Source organism: Scyliorhinus torazame, chromosome 11 (genome assembly GCF_047496885.1).
Source record: "Scyliorhinus torazame isolate Kashiwa2021f chromosome 11, sScyTor2.1, whole genome shotgun sequence".
In the NCBI taxonomy this organism is placed as follows: Eukaryota; Metazoa; Chordata; class Chondrichthyes; order Carcharhiniformes; family Scyliorhinidae; genus Scyliorhinus; species Scyliorhinus torazame.
The window spans coordinates 29,726,198-29,748,411 of NC_092717.1; the positions used below are offsets into that span (position 1 = coordinate 29,726,198).

Below are 22,214 nucleotides of genomic sequence, written 5' to 3' on the forward strand. Positions count from 1 at the left end.
GTCTCGCAATGTACCACCAATGAAGATGATCCATGCCTCGAGAACAAGATTAACATGGAGGTCCATGGTCACCAATGCCTACTTGGGGCATAGTACCTGAAGAGAGCGAGGGAGATGGGATAATACCTTGGCATGACTGCCTTGAAATGTTACTAGCCAAAGAATACAAATAGAGGGCAGCACGGTTGCACAGTGGTTAGTGCTGCTGCCTCACGGCGCCAAGGTCCCAGGTTCGATCCCGGCTCTGGGTCACTGTCCGTGTGAAGTTTGCACATTCTCCCCATGTTTGCGTGGGTTCCGCCCTCACAACCTAAAAATGTGCAAGGTAGGTTAATTGGCCACGCTAAAATGCCCCTTAATTGGAAAAAATGAATTGGATAATCTAACTTTTTTAAAAAAAGAATACAAATAGCACCATTGGGGTTTGATTTAAGTGCAGTTACTGACTTAATTTTGCAAAACTTATCATTTTAGACAGTCATATCCTTTCTTCTAATGCACAAGGTCACCTTGTGACTTCCTTACTCATTGCATTGGATCTACTTTATCTAAATCATTATACACTGTAGGAAGAGAGAGATACCTTTCCATCCCACACCTCAAAAATGTGTATGCGCTTATGGAAAAGGGCGACACGGTAGCACAGTGATTAGCACTGTTGCTTCACAGCGCCAGGGTCCCAGGTTCAATTGCCGGCTTGGGTTACTGCCTGTGCGGAGTCTGCATGTTCTCCCTGTGTCTGCGAGGGTTTCCTCCGGGTGCTCCGGTTTCCTCCCACAAGTCCCGAAAGACGTGCTGTTACATGAATTGGATATTCTGAATTCTCCCTCTGTGTACCCGAACAGGCGCTGGAATGTGGCGACTAGGGGATTTTCACAGTAACTTCATTGCTGTGTTAATGTAAACCTACTTGTGACAATAAAGATTATTATTATTAGATTTTTGATTGATATGGTATTGCGTCCTTAAATATTGGTCCAGAGTTAGCTGTCATCAACCTTGTGTAGCTAAACAAACCTGTTATTGTTTGGTTAACCTTGCCACCATGGTCATTGATCATCAACAAGAGGGTTCTTGTTTCGATCAAAGCAGGACATTTTAGTTGTTTTACACCCTTCTAACATAGTCAGTTTGTGTAGAGAAATATGCATTATGACAAATGTGACTCGCAAAGTTCCCCTGTGTATGAGTATCAGACACTTTATGGGAAGGAATGGAAGAGATCACTTCCCCACCACTGTAGTAAGGAGTGATGGTGGTTGAATTAAGCTAACGAAAGGGATTTGTAAGTGATGTTTTAAAAATGATTAGATTATCTTACTCCAATCTAAACGATGGATGGGTGAGGGGAAAGACCCCTCTGGTTGTTTGCATGTTATTTAGTTGTTTTTAAAAATAAATTTAGTGTACCCAATTCATACTTTCCAGTTAAGGGGCAAATTAGCGTGGCCAATTCACCTACCCTGCACATCTTTGGGTTGTGGGGACGAAACCCACGCAACACTGGGAGAATGTGCAAATTCCACACGGACAGTGACCCAGAGCCGGGGTGTGACCTGGGACCTCGGTGCCGCGAGGCAGCAGTGCTAACCACTGTGCCACCGTGCTGCCCCGTTGTTTAGTTGTTCTGACTGGTCATCCAAAGGACAAAACTGAATTATCTCCAGTGGGGAAGACTATTTTACGCTCACAAGTTAGTAGTATCGTCAAATAGAATTTCAAAGTCAAATTAGTTTTTCTCCATTTCCACAATGACTGACTAATGTGGCTAAGCCAGACAAACCTGAACTGTTCCATGATGGGCGGCACGCAGAGGTTAGCACTGTTACTTCACAGCGCCAGGGTCCCAGGTTCCATTCCCGGCTTGGGTCACTGTCTGTGCGGAGTCTGCACGTTCTCCCAGTGTCTGTGTGGGTTTGCTCCGGTTTCCTCCCACAAGTCCTGAAAGACGTGCTGTTAGGTAATTTGGACATTCTGAATTCTCCCTCTGTGTATCCGAACAGGCGCCGGAATGTGGCGACTAGGGGCTTTTCACAGTAGCTTCATTGCAGTGTTAATGTAAGCCTACTTGTGACAATAAAGATTATTATTATCATTCAGTCCTCGCCCAGTGTTGAATTGGCTGATCTCCATTTAGGCGGCAGCTTTATTAAACCACTGGTTCAAGCCGAGACTCCTACATTTTGATTTCCCCATCTAACTAAACCTAGCCGAGGCTTTGTACCTGACTGCCGTTCATGTGACAACCTCAGAACAACAATTACTGTGCTGTGCGTTACATGGATTTCTGAAAATTGCATTAATATTTAATTTGTCAACTATTCTACCAAAGTGCACTTTTAAATTTCAATGCAATCGGGCAGCACGGTGAAGCTGCCTTGCGGCGCCGAGGTCCCAGGTTTGATCCTGGCTCTGGGCCACTGTCCGTGTGGAGTTTACACATCTTCCCCATGTTTGCCTGGGTTTCGCCCCCACAACCCAAAGATGTGCAGGGTAGGTGGATTGGCCACGTCAAATTGCCACTTAATTGGAAAAAATTAATTGGGTACTCTAAATTTATATATTTTTTTTAAATTTCAACGCCATCATTTTTTATGACTAGCCTTTTTTCTCGTCTTGTTGATGTTTTTTTTAAAAAGGGGCAATTTAACCTGGCCATTTCACATACCCTGCACATCTGGTTGTGGGGGTTAGACCCAAGCAGACACTGGGAGAATGTGCAAACTCCATATGGACTGTGATCCGGGGCCGGGATCGAACTCTGATCCTCAGCAACCTGAGGGAGCAGTGCTAACCACTGTGCTACTTGTCACCGCCTTGTTGATCGTTTTGATTGGTGTTTCAGTGTGTGGCAATTAGGAATCCATGCCCAGACAATGACTTCCCAATCTCACCTGGGAAAAAATACGGTGCTTCACCAAAAATAAGAGTGCATCAAAAATGTAGCTATCTTTTTTATTTGTTCATGGAATGTGGGCGTCGCAGGCTGTGCCAGCATTTATTGCTCGTTCTATTCACTAATTATACCTCTGATGCTATAAACATCATTGTAAACTGGGCACGGACTTTCCATCCTGGCTGGAGATTGGCATGGAGTAACCTGAACTTGGAAAAATCCTCATGGGGATTTTACAAAAATGCAAAGTAAAGGTATTCTATTGTTACAAGCAGCAAACTGACATGAAAAGCAAGATCTGTATATTTTTATACTGGATAGTTTTGGAGACTTGAAGTTTTCAATTTGACTATAGTGAATTTATTAGTGGTGAAAGAACATTTTGCCTGTCAAAATCATCAGTTTGAGAGACTACCTCCACCTTTTTGTGCATCCCCTCAATTCCGATCTAAAATACATCTAATCATGGCCTGGATTTTGTGGTAAGAATAACACCTGAGGTCATCAGTGCTCACAGTTAGTCAGGAGTAAGTTGGACAGCAACCTCTGTATCCATCCGCAAGCGAAATTGGAAAGTTGCTGTCCAGGTTCTCTTTTCTCGAGAAGCTTCACTAGACCAGTATTTCACTCAGCATCAAACCAGGTGAATGGCAAGAAGCTATGGTATTTGCCCACTAAACAAACCAGGAAAACATTAGAGCGTAACAATTCCAGTGAAAGCAAACTTTTAATGGCATGAACATCGTAACTATTGCCAAACAACATCTCTGACACTGAAAATTGACTTTAATAAGTGTAAAGTCTCATTCCTTCAGAATTTGTTAACTGTTGGACATTTCTGTAAATAATTTGGCATTGAATTAAATAGTTTAACTGACACTTCCTAGCTTACAATCTGCGTGCCTCAGTAAATATTCTTCAATCAGATCGGTAAGGGGGCATGATGCTGCTTTCCCCATTCAGCTATCCCAGATTTTCTGTAGAACGGCACCACACTGTTGAGACTTTTTCATTTCTGAAAGTCAAAGTACAAAAGCCCACGCAAAGACTGTGGGTAATTGTAATAATTGGCAAGAGCCATTTATTCACCAGTGACTGCAAAATCTGGGCCATTTATCTCTTGTTCCTATCTCAAAATCTTCCTTGGTTAACTTGGGACTGCTAGTTGATTAACCTAGGATAGATCAGGGATTGAAACTCTAGGGTACATTGAGGGACGGTGTGGAGGAAGGAATTTAATCAAATGAGAACCTTTTCAAGCCCAGTGCTTCATAAAGAAAACTTACTTCGTAAATGGGACTTCTGTGCATTCACTGTGGTGAAGCTCACTGCTTATTACAGTAAAGGCATTTTATCATTTTACAGTCGCTTTTGTGATTTGAGGCAGGTTGTTACAATCCACATGGAGATTGATAACTTTTACAATGAAAGTTGATCTTCCATGTGCCATGGGAGTGTCCCTTTAAGAAATGTTTTTGTCTTATCACATGGCTTCAGTGATGTCATTGCGTGGGTGGAGCTGGGCTGTGGCTCTGAGTTTTTACTTTTGCTTTGAGTTTTGGAGCTGGTTTGTGGCTCTGAGTTTTTACTTTCGTTTTCACATTTGGCTGCTGTAGACTCGGACAGAAGTATTTTGGCCTGTCTCTCTCTTTTGAATTTTAAAGAGTTATTCCAAGGAAGAAACCCATGATTATACTTACCTGCTATTTTGGTAAAAAGGGGTTTTTGGTTTATGGGATCTTGTTATTGAACTGGAACAGTTAAAGGGGGAATTCTTTAAGGGTTATACATAGATTACTGTAGCTGTGTAGGGGGTGTATGTTTGTAGTTGATAATTCTTACTGTGTGTGCTTATACAGATGTTAACTAAATTCATAGAATAAAGCTTGTTTTTTTGATTAAAAACATCTAGGAACTCTGTTAAATAATACCTGAAAGGCAGGCTCTTGTGCTCATTGTAACCAAAATCAATAAACAGTTATAGGTCAGGTGAACTCCATAATATACTTTGGTATTTTCTAAACCCTGGCATAACAGATGTAATAGCTGAAGGTTTTGCATTTTAAAATGTTACTTGTAGATACCGGCCCTTTTAAGGGCCAATCTCCTGAAAGGTCATGTGACCCCCCCCCCTCCAATCTGTAGCTAGCGTGTGTGATCACCCAAGCAGAGCGTGGGCTTTTGCTCAGCTCGATCCAGGCGGCAGACTGGCAGCTTCGAAGCTGCACTTTTCTGTAAATAAACGTTTATTGTTTGTACACTGGTAGAGCCAAGTTACTGCATTTGGTGATGAGGTTTAAAATAAAAAGCAGCAAATGCTCTTGCAAGATCATCAGCTCCTGGTCCTGTTGAAGTCAAGCTTGCAAAGTAGTAGAGAACTGCAGAGATACCTGTATTTGGTAGAGTGGATCACTTTGCTGCTTCTGCTGAACGGTTAAAATATTTCTTCATAGCAAATAGAGTCCAGGAGGAGGGGAAGAAGAAGGCAATTTTGTTAAGTGCGTATGGGACCCAAATCTATAATTTAATCCATAGCGTCCCCAAACCTGCCCGATGCAAGCTCATATATAGGGATCGTGGATTTGGTAAAAGGGCGCTACCAGCCAAAGCCCTCTGTGATTTTGCAACAATTTAAATTCCATTCCTCTGGGAGAGCCCCAAGGGAGACCATTGTAACCTACATAGCAAGGCTTAGAAAATTGAGGAACACTGTCTTCGGGACAACGCTAGATGATATGCTAAAGGATCACCTGGCGTGTGGAGTCAATGATGAGGCCATACAGAGGAAGTTGCTGACTGAAACCAAGACAAATTTTTAAAGAGCCTTGGAATAACGTTAGCAATGCGGAGCACTGCAAACAGCACCCAGGAACTTCAGAGCACTCAGAATGGCGTGGTCCGCCAGTTAGGGCAGGAAGCTGCAGACGGCAGTGCTGCCAAAAGCAAAGACACCAGTCTAAACTGAGAAACAAGTACAGAAACTGGTAGAGATGGAGGATTTAGGAGAATTAATTAACTGCCTAGGATCGGTACACAGTTTTACAGGTGGGTGGGGAAATCACTCCCCAGAGATTTGCATATTCAAGGCAGCTGAATGCTTTGGGTGCCACCAGAAGGATCATTTGAGGCATAGATGCAAGAGTAAGCATAGCCGGCCTAGTAAGAGTTCAGCATCAGTAAATAGTATTGAAGATTTTTCTGTTGAGTGATCGAAACGTCCTTCAGATAAATATTGTGAAGGTAGCTCCATTAGTGGTGTTACTGGTTCAATGACAGATCATTAAGAATGAAAGTAGACACTGGAGCGGCTGCTAACACAGTAAGCGAGCAAACCTACAGATATCTTCGAGAACGGGTTCAGCCTCTGAGGCTGCAGGACACATCAGCTAGATTGGTTACATACACTGGGGAGACTATTACGGCAATGAGGACAACCAAAACATCTGCGGGCAACAATCTTTCCAACATCCATTAATCATGTTGTCTGGCCAAGGACCAGGGTGTCTGGTCAAGGGAGTGAGAGTAATCGTTCCTGTGCCAGGGAGGGAATGTTCCATGCAGAGATGCATCGTGCTTATCCGGGCATGTCAAAAATGAAGATGCTCGCCAGAAGCTATGTTTGGTGGCCAAGCATCGACGCCAATATCAAGAGATTTGTGAAGCACTGCGATCAGTGCCAGTTACAGCAGAAGTTATCTATTACAGCCCCTTTGCATGCTTGAGAATGGCCAGGACGGCCATGGATGCAAGTCCACATAGCTTACTGTAGGACCATGGTTTTGGCAAGATGTTTCTAATATCGGTAGATGCCCACTCCAAATGTCTGGAAGTATCTGAGTTCCACACCGAGAAGCTTCGCCAGGGCTTTGCGCTCCATGTATTAGATGAAGTACACAAATCAGATAAAAGTGTCAGATTTCAAAGTTTCATTTCTTTCAATGAGATAAAGTCGTCAGAACTGCCCTGTATCATCCCTCATCCAATAGACTGGTGAAGGGGCAGTCCAAACATTCAATCAGCTGCATCTCTTAGAAATAAAAATAATTTGGTTCCTCTTAACGTACTGGACCACCAAACATTTGACCACCGGTATCTCGAGCAGAACTATTGATGATTCTACGTTTAAGGACCAGGCAAAGTCCAATATTCCCAAATTTAGAGGGGAGGGTAGAGGCAAGGTGGTGCAACCAAGAAAAGAACCACTGGCAGCACGGTGGCACAGTGATTAGTACTGCTGCCTCACGGCGCCGAGGTCCCAGGTTCGATCCCGGCTCTGGGTCACTGTCCATGTGGAGTTTGCACATTCTCCCCGTGTTTGCGTGGGTTTCACCCCCACAACCCAAAGATGTGCAGGGTAGGTGGATTGGCCACTCTAACTTTCCTCTTAATTGGAAAAAAATGAATTGAGTACTCTAAATTTAAAAAGAAAAAGGAACCACGATTCAACTAAAAATGCAAGATCGTTCAAAATATGACTTAGTTTCTGGGAGAAATTTTGGGAGTGGCCTAAGTTGGGTTCCAGGGATTGTTGTGGCCAAGACAGGACCATTATCTTATGAAGTGAGTGCACAAAACAGGATTTTGAGGAAACGTGGACGATCTGCAAGAACCAGAGTCCTCCCACGAGCCAGTGTTACAGTCTGGTTGGTTGTAGCCAACTGCCCAAGAAGTGAAATTTCCAATCTGCCTATGATAGGCCAAGAGTATTGTTCTGAGTGAAACAGAGGAGGTTGAAGCATCAGCTCCAGAAGAGGAACCTAGTGTCACAGTTTCGATAGAAAGTACCCCAACAGATGCACCCCAGTCGGGGGCGTTGCGCTGCTCTATGAGGAAGCGGAAGCCATCAAAGAGACTGATTTAAAATATTCATTGTTGTAAATTATGGGGCTCTGTACAAGTTAACTATCAATCTGTATGATAAGGAACTTTAGAGGGGGAGGGATATAGTAGCTGGCCACCTATATGGGGTGATCTCTTGAAGGGTCATGCCGACCCACTCATGAAATCAGTAACTAGCACTTGGGATTGTCTGAACAGGAGTAGGCATCCGTTGGATCCAGGAGGTAGACTGGCAGCATTAAAGTTGCACTTCTCAGTAAGTAGCATGTTGTGTAAATAAATGTTTGTTGTTTGTACCAACTGGTGGAGCCAAGTTACTGCATTACTATAACAGACTAAAAACACAATTGTCCAGACTATTTTCTTTTACTTTAAACTACTGAATGAAAACCCCCCACCTTCTAATTTTCAACACAACCAAACAAATCCACTATCAGCTGTCCTTTTCGCTGTCCTTCAAATAGATATACAATTCTTCCAGAATTGGTCCAAAAAGATTCTTGGCTCCCAAGGTTTCTCAGCCTGGTAACTTCTAACCACAGAACTGTCTTTTGTGGTGAGAGTATTACTGCAGATTCTCCCTCTGGTATAAGGTAGATGAATCTCCTAGCCTTGTTTTTACTCCTCACTAATTTGGTCTTTTCAGTCTGATCCACCTGCATTCTAGAGTGATGAACCGTAGAGTCTTTCTGCCTATAGCTGCTCTCTCTTTCTCCCAACAGATTAACCTGAATGGGATGTTCAGTGTATTTTGGGAAAACCTGTAACCTGAAATCATAATGGCTTCCTCTGTACCCTTCCCATCTCAAAGTCATCACCATAACAGCTTGAATCACACGGGCCTTTTATCCAGGTAGAGTTGATGGTTGATTGGATTGGATTGGTTTATTATCACGTGTACCGAGGTACAGTGAAAAGTACATTTCTGCGAGCAGCTCAAACAGTTCATTAAGTACATGAAAAGAAAAAGAAAATACATAATAGGGAACACAAGTAACACAGTGTAAATACGTAGACACCAGCATCGGGCAAAGCATACAGGAGTGTAGTATTAATCAGATCAGTCCATCAGAGGGTGGTTTAGGAATCTGGTAACAGCGGGGAAGAAGCTGTTTTTGAATCTGTTTGTGTGTGTTCTCAGACTTTTGTATCTCCCGCCCGATGGATGAGAGATCAACTTTCTTTCACTTTGAAATTAAGCAGACAGTTTAAAACACTATTGTTTACAACCTGACATTTTCTACACTTTTCTGGGACTTTGGATATTCACAGTCTATCCATAGTTAGCACAATGGCTGCTGCTGTTGTTGCCAATTGCACCTTCTGCCCAGTAAAATAATCTACCCCCTCCCTTTAAACTCTAACAATCAAACCACTCGGGCTTGCTGACTAGCAGACTTCCGAGCAGGTCACATGGCCCCTTCATTTTGCCTTCAATTGTAAACAATCCCCAAAACTTCCTAATCTCATAAATCTCACTGTAACAAGGTCAGGAACTGATCTAAACATAGATGCTTTATGTCACACCTTTTTATAAGATTTGTACACTTTTATTTTCTAACTGTTCTAACTGTTTACCTTGTGTAAAATGCTGGCAACGTTTTTGATAAGAATCTTTTTTGGCATTTACTAAAGGCTTGTGTGGAAATTGGGGTGAATTAATATTTGCAGTATTAAATAATTTGCCAAAACTCATTACAGGAGACCCAAATGTCAACGGAGCATGAAGTCTGACATATTTGAATACCGTTTTATCAGTTGGACTATTCCAATTTAATGCACAGAATCTTACCAATAGCAAAAAAAAATCTTGAAGAATAAACTGTAAAGGAGAAGTAACGCAGATGTACATCGTATTAAGGAAGTAAAATAAAGAAGTGAAAATATTGATTAGAGATGTTGAAGTGAATTTGCATTTCTGCAGCAGAATCTAAAACATTGCTTTGCATTTTACAAATTGATTCATACGGCAAAATGTTCCCAAAAAATGACTTGAGGGCGCAGTTCTCCTGTTTGTAGGCCAGGTGCTTGCGCCAAGGGGGAAAACCTGAGTGATTCCCGCTGGCATTCGGAGCACTAAAGAGGCTAGATTCAGTTCATGCAAATGGTCAATCCCTGCCCACGTGAATCTAGCTGGATTCCCGATTCCCCAGGCGAGTGATTCGCTGGGGTCGGGAATCACCTGTTCTCCTCAACGAGAGCTCCCCTTGGCACAGACTCATTGCAGCCCAGGAGATGGCTGCAAAGGGAGTTGCACCAAGATTCCTAGATGCAGACACCGGCAAGTGCTGGATGCTGTGGAGGAAAGGAGGGACATCCTATTTTTCAGGATGGCCCGAAGACACCAAGCCCATGTCCTGTCCCAAGCCTGTGATGAGGTGGCAGATGCAGTAAGTGCTGGCAATGTAACGTGGAGGACCGGCCTGCAATGCCTCAAGAAGATATATGACCTCTTTTGAGTTGCCAGGAGTACCTATCTATATGCCCCTGGCATCACTCCCAGCCCTAACCTGTGGCATCTGACCCTAAACCCCTGCAACCCTCTAACACACCGCCTGCCAGCATCCCCCTCCGAACCCACCAACCCAGGAATCCCCAGCATAATGGATCCCCTCTGTGGTTAGGTGCCTTGCCCACACATGCCACCTGCTATAGCGGGCACACACACACACAAAGATTGGCCGGAGCTTGGCGGATCCAAAGTTCTTTGTCTCCCAGGATTTCCACCAGTTGAAGCCAGGCCATCTGGTGCTGAAGGCCTCGTCCAACCCTGTAAGATCACCCCAGAGGCCTCGACTTCTCAACACTCCAGCACCTTCCACCAGTGCAGAGAATCATCTTGGTGGAACATGTTAATGGACAGGCTTCTGATGAGCACCACACATATGCTGTAGAACATCAGGTGGAGGCAGGAACTTCCAAAGTAGTGGCCAGTCAGAGGGATGCCAGGTCCCAGGGAACAGCTGCCCCCAAGCCAGATGTTGCGCCTTGGAAAAGGTTATCCCATCAATGGTGCAGATTCAAATTCACGTCAGACTTTACAGGAGAGGTTGTCAGCAACGTTCCAGAGCTTGAAAGTCCAAGTGGAGGGGTTCAATAGCCTTCAGGCGCAGGAGATGGTGCTGGCATTTTGTGGTACACAGGTGTCTGAGCCACGTGTGAGGACATCCAAGGCTTGGGTTACATTGATGCCTATGACTGAGGTGCAGGACATAGGGGCCTAGTCTCACATGAACATGCCCCAGACACAGGTGGACATTTCTGCTGTGCTCCTGAACTTGATCCAGTCACAAACGGCCATGGCAAAGGGCATTGAGATGATTGGTTGTACTTTGAATGACATATATCGGACACAGAGAGACATGTCCATGGCACTGAGGGATCTGGCCCACTCTCATAGGGAAATGTCCCAGTAACAGAGCACTGTAGCTGAGGGCATCGACATGGCTCAAAGAATGGCAGGCCTCCAGAACTAGCATCACCAAATGGCGTTTGAGACCTCTGGAGCCCACTCCAGCTGCCCCTCCATCCCATGGAGTAGCCTGGAGCCAATGAGCACCCCGAGGGAGGAGGGCAGTGATGGAGCCCATTCAGGGTCCTCCCACCTAGGTGGCGCATGGCCCTTCTGAACCCTCCACCCCCCCCCCCCCCCCCCCCCGACACTGGCGCATGTCCTGAGCAGCGGGCAGAATAGGCTAACACGTCATCACCTGTGACATCGAAAGATTGGCCGGAACCCTTGTCAAGAAGACAGGAATCAGATTTTCTCAGATGATGAGCACCAGAGCTCACCTCACAGCGAGTTGCCATCATTCTCCGTCCTGTAGACACTGCCAACCCAGTCCGATAAGCATGGTGTGATGTTATAAACCCGGGGGGGGGGGGGGGGGGGGGAGCACAGGTCGTGTGAAGAGGACAAGTGTGCTGGAAAAATGGGTGTTGTTTAAAGGTTAATGGGAAGGTGTGATTGGAGGACAAGGGAGCTGATGGTAATGGAGCTGTCTATCTTTCGGCCTCTTATCTGGACTCTTGAGGTTCTTCCTGGCGTGATAGCCCTATATGACCCTAACTGTGTATGATATGTATAAGCAATCATGTAAGCAGTAATGTATACGACCTCCAACCAGTAGATGGCAGTAGAGAACAACCACGTGACTCTTACCTCAGACTCTGGAGATAGTTGGCACAGTGGATAATCATATTTGTCGTACCTCTTGGATAATCTTTTATAGTTAGTAGTTTTTTGATATATTTTTCATAGTTATCTAACCCATGCATTTATTTAATAATAAACATTTAACTAGTCAAGAACTAGATGTTCTCCTGTGCATGATTCCTATCGGCCAAGCACCAGAACCTAACACAGTGGTCTGTCGAGCCTGCTCAATGTCCTCCTCCGGATCCTCCTGGACCGTCTCTCATGGCCCTTCTCACCTGACGAGGGCTCATGTTCCTCCTTCAACATGTCGCCTGCTGCTGCATCAAGTTGTGCAGCATGCAGCAGACCAGCACGATGTGCAAGACCCTCCTGTGGCTATATTGGAAAGCTCTGCCAGTATGGTCCAGTCAGCAGAACCACATCTTGAGCAGCCCAATCCACTGCTCAATAACTCACCTTGTTGCTGAGTGGGCTTCACTGCAATAGTTCTCTGCTCCGGTTTGAGGCCTCTGCACAGGCCTCAGTGGGTAAACTTGTAACCGAGTAGCCAACTCCTCATACAAGGGAGTGCCTCGAAAGTGCCGGGAACCAAATGTATTATGCATGCTGCCTGATAGTGAGCACATATGTACATGATGCGCAGTTGATGATCGCACACCAACTACACGTTCAAGGAGTGAAACTCCTTCCTGTTACGGGCACCCCTGTTGAGCCGGTGCTTGTAGAGCGACATGTCATTGATCAACACGGTGGCACAGTAGTGAGCACTGCTGCCTCACAATGCTAGGGACCCTACAGCACAGCACCATACCTAGGCCCAATCCCCCACCCTATCCCTGCAACCCCACACAATGTTTGGCCACTTACGGGCAATTTAGCATGGCAAATCCTCCTTAACTGCACATTTTTGAACTGAGAGGTAACCGGAGCACCCGGCGGTAACCCACACAGGGAGAATGTACAAACTCCACACAGACAGTCACATTGACGTGACGCTGCAGCTCTGTCCCCATCAGTGACTTGCACCCACCCCTTGCCCTGAAAATCTTCATTCCTCACAATCCCTTCTGCAAAAATGGGGAGCCAGTAGCTACAACAAAGGGTGTTTGCGATGGGCTATGTGTCCGTTCTCCTGGGTTTCCCAGGGTGTCTAATGGGGGGCGGGGGGGGAGGTTCTCATTGAGCCTTGTGCCTACTTGACAGAACTGTGGCAGCTACCTGTGTGGTGGAGATGTTCATACAGTGCTGGCATGCAGCTCTATCTTAAGTTGAAGTGAGGGCACTGTCTAAAGATGGTTGTTTTTGAGAGATGTGAGCCTCTGCTGGGAACTTTGCAGCAATGATATATGCTTTTTTTTTTGTTATGAATTTTTAGAGTACCAATTCTATTTTTTTCCAATTAAGGGCAATTTAGCGTGGTCAATCCACCTATCCTGCACATCTTTTTGGGTTGTGGGGGTGAGACCCACGCAGACGGGGGGAGAATGAACCAGAATCCTTGGCACCGTGAGGCTGCAGTGCTAACCACTGCACCACCATGCCGCCCTCAGCAATGATATATGCAGTCAATGTTTAACACCGAGGTTGTGCCAGAAAGCAGTTCAAGTCTCCTGGGCGGGTCCGATATTCCTAAACTAATACTGTATGAGTAATACTGTATAATACAAATGGGGCGACATTGATCTGTGGGGCCAGGAGAAGTCGCCAGAGCCTTACGAGAGTGTTTGCTGACTGTCTCAACATTGAAGTCTTTACTCTGACGGGAGCTGTCTGCCAAAGAGGATTTCAGCAGTTACTGGTGCCTCCATTATTTGTGTGAACAAAGCTCTGCTAACCCTCTGCTTCATCTGCTGCGGAGCTGTGTACCTGAGTCCAATGAGGTCCTAGACTTTCCCAAAAGAGGAAGCAGCCTCTCAGCATCTACCCTGTCAAGCCCTCTGAGAATCCTACGGGCGAGATTCCCCCAAATGGGAACAAAGTCCCCGAACGAGTTTAGCTGCGTGTTTCCCGGCGCTCGCTGTGCCGAGAAACACATAGCTATTCAACTCAACGTGACCCAAGTTATATAAGGGGCCTGAACAGGGAACGTCCGCCCGAAGCCGCACATAGCCCCGTTTTGTACAGTGGGGAGCTCCGCTCGCTGGATCTCCCCAATCTCCGAGGCCCCCGAAGCGATCCTCCATCGCATTGGATCTCGCGAGTCATTTTGAGTCGAGTAGATGTCCCAGCTTTTATCAGCCATGCTGCGCCACGACGCACAGCTTTTCCGGCGCAGCGTGGCCATTGGATTGCGCCCTATATGTCTCAATAAGGTCACGTCTCATTCATTCTTCTAAACGGCAACGAGTACAGGGCCAACCTACTTAACCTCCTCATAAGAAAATCCTTTTATAACCAGATCAACAGAGTGAACCTTCTCTGGACTGCTTCCAATGTCAATATACCTTCCCTTGGATAAGGTGACCAAAACCCTTCACAGTATTCCAGGTGTAGTCAAACTAGTTCTAGCTACCACTGAACTGCCCAGTTTGATGCGGATTACTGATGAAAAAAGGACCCAGCAAATCAAGTAAACAAATCCCTTTATTTCACCTATCCCAACAAAATTAGCACTCTCAAACTGACCAACAGAACTCAAACTGACCAACAGAACTGCAAAGATCATTATGTCTTTTATTCTTTGGTTATAATATTCCTTTTTCACTCTCCTCGCTCAATTCATTTTAAATCTGAAATTGGCAGATTTTTGCTAGCCAAGGGATATGTATGGAGTCACGCTGGGTGGATAGTGATAGGATACAGATCAATGACTTTGGGCTGGATGGTCTGCTCCTCTTCCTACGATCGGGGTTGCCATTGATTTTTTTTTTTTTTTTAATTTAGAGAACCCAATTATTTTTTTCCAATTAAGGGGCAATTTAGCGTGGCCAATCCACCTAACCTGTCCATCTTTGGGTTGTGGGGTGAAACCCACGCAGACACGGGGAGAATGTGCAAACTCCACATGGACAGTGACCCAGAGCTGGGATCAAACCCGGGTCCTCAGTAGGTAGCAGTGCTAACCATTGTGCCACCGTGCCGCCCTGGGGTTGCCGTTGATATATGGTGAGCTCTGTGGCCTGCTGAATCTTCCACTCGATTGGAAATAATGTTCTGTGAATTTATAGCTAAAGCTCTTAAACCTTTCCTTCACAAATATGTTTCAGACACCCTTGAGTGGCAATTATCTGCCTGGGTCTAAAGAACAGGTATCACCAGACTGCTTGTTAATATAGGCCATTGCAGCAATAACTAAGCCTGCTCTTGCCAAATCTCTTCACCATCACCATTTTCTTTCAGTTAATAGCAGTTTGGAGGCCTGGCTGATTGTTTCACTTCATCACCTGGCTCCCACCTGGCTCAAATTGTAATACTCCAACCTATTATTCGCTAATTGAGCACACACCAAGCTCAAACTTGTAATCCTCTGCTTACTGTGGTCCAGCTAATTACTGTTTTAAGCATTTGAGTTGTCCAAGGTGCACTAACTAATGACATGCACAATGGAAAACCTGTGCAATGGAAAACCAATGGAAAAACTTAGCATGTATCACTTTTTTCTTTAAAAAATTTTTTTTTTTTAAATTTAGAGTACCCGATTATTTTTTTTTCCCAATTAAGGGGCAATTTTGCGTGGTCAATCCACCTAACCTGCACATCTTTGGGTTGTGGAGGTGAGACTCCGGCAGACACGGGGAGAATGTGCAAACTCCACATGGACAGTGACCTGGGGCCGGGGTCGAACCCGGGTCCTCAGCGCTGTAGGCAGCAATGTTAACCACTGCGCCACCATGCCGCCCCCAGCATTTATTACTTTCAACAGATAATAAAGGTAATTGTCATTTTAGTGGGAGGAAAACCATTGAGAATCCTGCCGCCTGTTCAGGCATTTTGTTGGAGCTTGGGGAGATTCTCACTGAATTCTCCCACGCTGAGAATTTATTTTCAGAGTGGGGATCTAAAGATGCCGACAAGGCCCGCTCCTCCGAGATCGGGGTGCCCCGATCTCAAAGTTAAATTGAAGGTCCCTCCACACATCCCACCCACAGACTTTACGACCTTCGCAGACATGGGCCACACCCCCAACCCTTGATGCCGGAGGGGCAACCTCCTACCCCCCTCATCACTAAATGTCCACGCCACCCACCCCTCCCCACCACACAGACATATGAGGTTGACCCACTCCCCCCTACATAAATCCATCCTCACCTCATCGGGACCCCCTCTCCCAAGTGAGTGATACCCTGCTATGGGGTAATCTACGGCCCCACCCTTTGGCACTGGCACCCCGGCAGTGCAGGGGCAGTGAATCCTGGAAGCTAGGAGACTCTGGCCTCGAATGGGCTGAGCATATTTAAATTAGTTTAAAGACGGGCATGAATCAGATCATGTCAGGCGCCGTGAGCCAGGAGCATCACGCTCCATTCACCGCCCAGTGTGAACCCCGGGAATAGGAAGAGGTGCACCAGGCACAACGGGACATTAGAATCGGGCCCAAAAACCTTTCTATTCTGGTCAGATGACTTTTTTGTCCAAGAAGAAATTTCTATGCAATCAGTTTTTTGCTAGAGTTCCTTCCCAGGGAAGACTATGCAAAGCCCTGTTGTTGCCAGAATACTTAACATCTTTCATCAGCCCTGAAACTGTGCTTTCCTGCACAGTACATTTGCAGTGTTCTGTCCCTAACCTTTCTGATGATGAAAGCTTTGAGGGTTCTTTTGCATTCTGATCCATTGTAAGTTAGCGGGCTTTCTGAAAGAAGGGGACTTTGCTGGAGCCTCCTTTTAAGTAGGTTCTATTCCACTTAAAAAAACGATTGAAGAGTTCTAAAGAATCAAAATTGAAAATGAAATCGTAGCAAGGAAATCTGTGGAAACAAACAGGACATTTTATTTAAAGCTGCATTGTTCCTTCATGAACTGCTGCCCTATGGTGTACTTTTATGCCGGATGGACTACCATATTTAGGGGGTAAATTGTCAGCATCTGGAGTTTTGGAATATTAAAGTCAGCAAATTGAATTTGGTGAATAAGCCAAGTTTATTTTGTGTTTGCAGACTGTCTGGTAGTTAAGGTGGGTTCCAGTCTTTTAAACTAAATTAACAAGATTTATTTATTTTCTTCTCAGTTATTTGGATCCTTTGGAGGATAAAATGCTCATGGAAAGTAGTGGTGGTGTCACGCTATTGTACAGCCAGGTAAGGGAAATAGATCTCTGTGGAAATAGCAGTGTCGTAAACGCTCAGGGTGTGAATGTAACCATCTTGGGGAGCTCCAATTGAGCTTTACCACTACATGACTACGTGAGAAATGTTGAGCAAAAGGCCATTCAGCTTACCCAGCCTGTTTGTTCCACAGGCCAGGCACAAATGCTACAGACCTTATGAGCTGCCTTCAATCTTCTGCAACTGGTGACTAACCTTCCTTAATACAGCTAAAAAAACATGAACCATGAGATTTTCTTTTTCTTTTTTGTAATTAATAAATTTAGTGTACCCAATTCATTTTTTTTCCAATTAAGGGGCAATTTAGTGTGTTCAATCCACCTACTCTGCACTTCTTTGGGTTGTGGGGGCGCAACCACGCAAACACGGGGAGAATGTGCAAACTCCACACAGACAGTGACCCAGAGCCGGGATCGAACCTGGGACCTCGGCGCCGTGAGGCAGCAGGTCTAACACACTGTGCCACCGTGCTGCCCGGGATATTTTATTTTTCTAACACCCAAGTATCAAAGTTGTTGGACATCAATTTAACATCGTCTCACGATGCGCAAGGCAACCAAATGTGACCATGATTTGCACCATGGTGGTCAATTCTTTGTTAAAGATTTCTGTTGTGACTCTGGCATGGCAGTCTCTGCCGAAATTGTTACAAGTGAAGACAGTGGGGTGAAAAGGTGCAAACATCGCTGCCCTGTGTTTCCCCTGAGCCCATTTCTGCTCTGTCGGCTGACCTTTCAGTGCCTCTTTGCCTCTTCCAATGCCCCTTCAAACATTCTGCCTCCAGAGGGCATGACTGTCTGCATCTGTCTCCCAATTGCCTGTGTTCATGTCTTGCCATTTTCATATCTTGCTTGAAAGTCCCCTTTCAGCACAGTTATGGGCATCTAGCAGCTCTTGGTCCATTGACTAGTTCATGTCCAAAAGGTCTTTGGGTATCATCAGTAAATGGAGAGAGACTACTAGAGCTTTGCTGCTACCAAGAGCTTTATGTAACTTGCACTTCCTTTCAGAACAAGGTGTCCAAGACCTTAAGATCAGGACATTGGCACTAACTAGATGTGACTCTTTCAACAACAATTTCAACGCAAGCGGCCAGCACAGCTCTGCGATACAGATCATTCCCTGGTGTGCACCAGGGTTAGAATGTAACCATTGAAGCATTTTCATTTTAACAATACAACCTAAATTATTAACTACCCTCAGTTGTGTTATGTAGATGACGATGTGCCCATTTCTATTCTGGAATGCAGCAAACATGTGATAGATTTTCCACTGTTGATAACTTTACCAATAAAGTAGACAGTAATGTTAAACTGTAAAATCTAATCTATGCAGAGAAAGTTTGATCATCCATATCTATGTTTATTTGTATAACTTTCATTCTGAAAATACATTAAATTTGAATGAAGCTGTCTTATGAGCCACACTGCATGCCTGTGCATGTAGCTATAAGACATAAGACCTTATGTTTTAAACATCTGTTTAAGATACATGTGCAATCTCTTGGGGGGGAGGAGTTTCCATTGGGTTGTGCTGGTTATTTTCAGTGCGTTTCACCCAAAACGGCCAAATCAGCATGAACGATTGTGAAATTCTAAGTACAAAAATTTCTTTCCGTGCAAATCCTGCTTCTGCTGTTTTTTTTTCAAAAACAAAATCACGCTAGAAGCCGGCCCTACTTACAAAACTAACCACAACCAGGGTCAAATTCATCACCATTGTGAGTCCTGCTAATTGTGTCTGTATGCAGACCTTCAAGAAGGCTCTTTAAAATTAAGCTACTTCTTTTTAAGGTACGAGAACACTAATGTATATGTTCTAAAAACTTCAGTCTTTATTACTCACTACGCAACTGACTACTACAACCGCTTATAGCACCATCAACATAATGAAATGTGCCAGAGTGTTTAGTTTACACCAATGAAACCAGTAAATAGTTCTATATAGTTTCTTAAAGTCAGTTTTCAGTTATTTATATTCTAGTTACTCACAGGTGATGATCTAGACATTAAAAACGGCTTATTTTTCATCAGAGCTATTTTCAAATGTATTATTAAAACTGTGCCAGGTTACCAGTCTTGACCATATCAAAGGATATTTTCTCATGCAAAGATTTTTTTAAATTAAGTTCCAAAACTGACCAATTGAGCTGGTTCATGGCCCATTTCACCTTGGGTGATATGCAAATACAATAGAGTGGAAGCTTGAGGAATAAAGACACTTCTGAAAACTACCACAATTTGCGGCCAAGCGGACGCTCTCGGTCTTATGATGGTTATCAAAATCCACTTTTCAGTTTGTACTATTTGTAGCCCTGAAGACTGATGTCATGTAATCGATAATTAGGTGTTAATTATTTGTCATCAGTTTATTGGTTGTGTCATTGAATATATGACTTGCAGCTGGTGTGAAGACCAAGCAGATCTTCACCGCACCCGTACAGAAAGCTTGCAGTAAATCGCTTTCAGAAAGAATATAAAATATAAACAGCAGGAATTTTCTCCCCTCTTCCCCATCCCAATCTCAGGCTACATATGAGCTGGATAGAGGTTGGACTACTCCTACACCGGAGCAGAACCAGAAGCTGAAAGCTTTCAAAGACGCTGAAATGAAGAGAGAGGTAAAAATGAGTTTAATTCAACAGGTTGGAATTTGCTGACAAAACTAACTTTTGTGTCAACAATGTATTATTAACAAATAAGTTGGCATAATTCTTTCCTGCTGTCATTTCTTTTTTTGGTTTACTCTTTAATTTGACACTGAATTCACCTTCTATTTTTATTTAGCGCCCACTTAAGGGCCTCAGTCGGTAGCGGGGTGGGAACTCCATCCACGAGCCTTGCCAACCAGACTAAATCGGTGAAGAGGCAGTGGGATGCACATCTGCCACCCTCCTGCCCAGATAAATGTCCACCCCTTAAATTCCGCCCACTGTTTTTTGGTTCCTGCACCAAGCTCCCTAGCCATTGACTTCAGCCGTCTCCTTGGCAATCGCCTGAGACTAAACCAGCCTGTTCACAATCTTGCTGTCATATTTGAACCCCCCAAGATGACCCTCACCATCACTAAGATTGCCTATTTTCACCTCCGTAACATCACCTGACTTCGCCACTGTCTCAACTCATCTACTACTGAAACTCTCATTGATGCCTTTGTTACTTCTCGACTCAACTATTCCAACCTGGCTGCTCTCCCATGTTCTCACCTCCACAAACTTAAGGTCATCTAAAACTCTGCTGCTCATGCCTTATTTCACATCCAGTCCTGTTCACCTATCACCTTTGAGACCTGTGATCTACATTAGCTCCCAGCTTAGTAATGCCTCCATTTTAAAACTTTCCACTTTCTCCCCCAAATTCCTCCATGGCCTCACCCCCTTCCTATCTCTATAATCTCTCCCAGCCCCATACCCTCTGAGATATATGCTCTCCACCAACCTCTTAAGAATAAACTATGCCTCGACTTCCGGTGGCAGCCATGGAGGTTGCACATTCAATAGCTCCTGCCTGAATCGGACTTTCGGACCTTTTTTCCCGGAGTTTTGTGGACTTTATGAAATAAATCGGTGGAGTTAGCATCAGTAAGGAGGATTTCCCCCCCCCCCCCCCGGTGTATGGACAGCTGGACCAGAAGTGGTCGTGTGAAACGAATTAGTCCCGATAAAGGGAAGCGAGGGGAGCTGGCACACGGCAAGGACCAGGGAGCAGCGGCTCACTGGCCGAAGGAGCAACAGATGGGGTTTTTCAAGAGTTGCATTGCTGAGCTAAAAAGGGATACGCTTGACCCGATGAAAGCATCGATCGACCAAATGGTCGCGACTCAGGCAGCCCAGGGGAAAGCGAACCAGGAGATCTAATTAAAACTCTCCAACCAAGAGGACGAGATAACTGTGCTGGAGCATAAGGTGGAAATGCTGGAGGACCGCCACAAGCAGATGCAGGAGGAGCTGGAGAACAGAACCAGGAGGCAGAATTTAAGGATCGTTGGCCTTCCTGAAGGTATCGAGGGATGCGGGAGCGTATGTGGCGAGTATGCTGGAGTTGTTGATGGGAGCGGGGGCTTTCCCCGACCCCTGGAGCTGGATGGAGCCCACAGAGCCCAAGCAAGGAAACCCAAGGCGAACGACCCATCAAGGGCCATGGTGGTCCGTTTCCACCGATTTTCAGACAAGGAGCGCGTCCTGCGATGGGCCAAGAAGGAACGGAGCAGCAAGTGGGAGAATAATGAGGTGCGCATCTATCAGGACCTGGGTGCGGAGCTGGCCAAGAGACGTCAAGGGTTCAACCGGGCAAAGACGACCCTCTTTAAGAAGGGGGTGAAGTTTGGGGTGTTATACCCAGCGAGACTGTGGGTAACGCATGAGCACCGACACTATTATTTCGAGTCGCCAGATGATGTTTGGACATTTATTAAAGCGAAGAAGTTGGACTTGAGTTAAGAGACACTTAATGCTTCGAAGATGGGAGGAGGCGGCGGTTTGTACTTGTGTTCTGTTTTAAATAAGATTGTGGGGCACTTTGTTTAGAAGGTGGTTGATACGGGGGGGGGCACTACCCTTCGGGGGACTGGGTTCTGTTTTAAGTGAGTGTGTTTGTTTGGCTTTATGGTTATGCGGCAGCAAGGGAGCTGCAGAGCTTTATGGAACAGATGGGGGGCGTAGACCCCTGGAGGTTTACACGGCCAAGGGTAAAGGAGTTTTCCTTCTTCTCCCACGTCCACAAAGTTTATTCCTGTATTGATTTTTTTTGTTCTGGACAGGGTGTTGATCCCAAAGGTGACGGGGACGGAATACTCGGCGATTAGTCTCGGACCATGCCCCCCACTGGGTGGATTTGCGGCTTGGGGAGGAGAGCGGGCAGCGTCCGCTGTGGAGACTGGACGTGGGGTTGTTAGCGAACGAGGTGGTTTGCGGGCGGGTGAATAAGAATATACAGAGCTATTTGGAAACAAGCGACATGGAAGAGGTTTCGGCAGCGACGCTCTGAGAAGCCCTGAAGGCAGTTATTAGAGGGGAACTTATATCGATCTGGTCCCATAGAGAAAAGAGGGAAAGGGCG

The 22,214-nt window shown here is 45.3% G+C and overlaps 1 protein-coding gene and 1 long non-coding RNA gene across 7 annotated transcripts in view; one reads left to right on the top strand and one right to left on the bottom strand.

Annotated features, from left to right (window-relative positions):
* LOC140385208 (uncharacterized) overlaps window positions 1-22,214 on the bottom strand; it is a 348,523-nt gene that overhangs the window by 136,335 nt on the left and 189,974 nt on the right. The gene's annotated exons all lie outside the window — the stretch shown is intronic.
* LOC140385207 (sorting nexin-31-like) overlaps window positions 1-22,214 on the top strand; it is a 119,894-nt gene that overhangs the window by 72,766 nt on the left and 24,914 nt on the right. For both annotated transcript variants that reach the window (XM_072467109.1, XM_072467108.1), the window contains exons 8-9: window positions 17,061-17,130; window positions 19,685-19,777. In XM_072467109.1, the coding sequence (XP_072323210.1) occupies window positions 17,061-17,130; window positions 19,685-19,777 (163 nt within the window). The remainder of the gene's footprint in view (window positions 1-17,060; window positions 17,131-19,684; window positions 19,778-22,214) is intronic.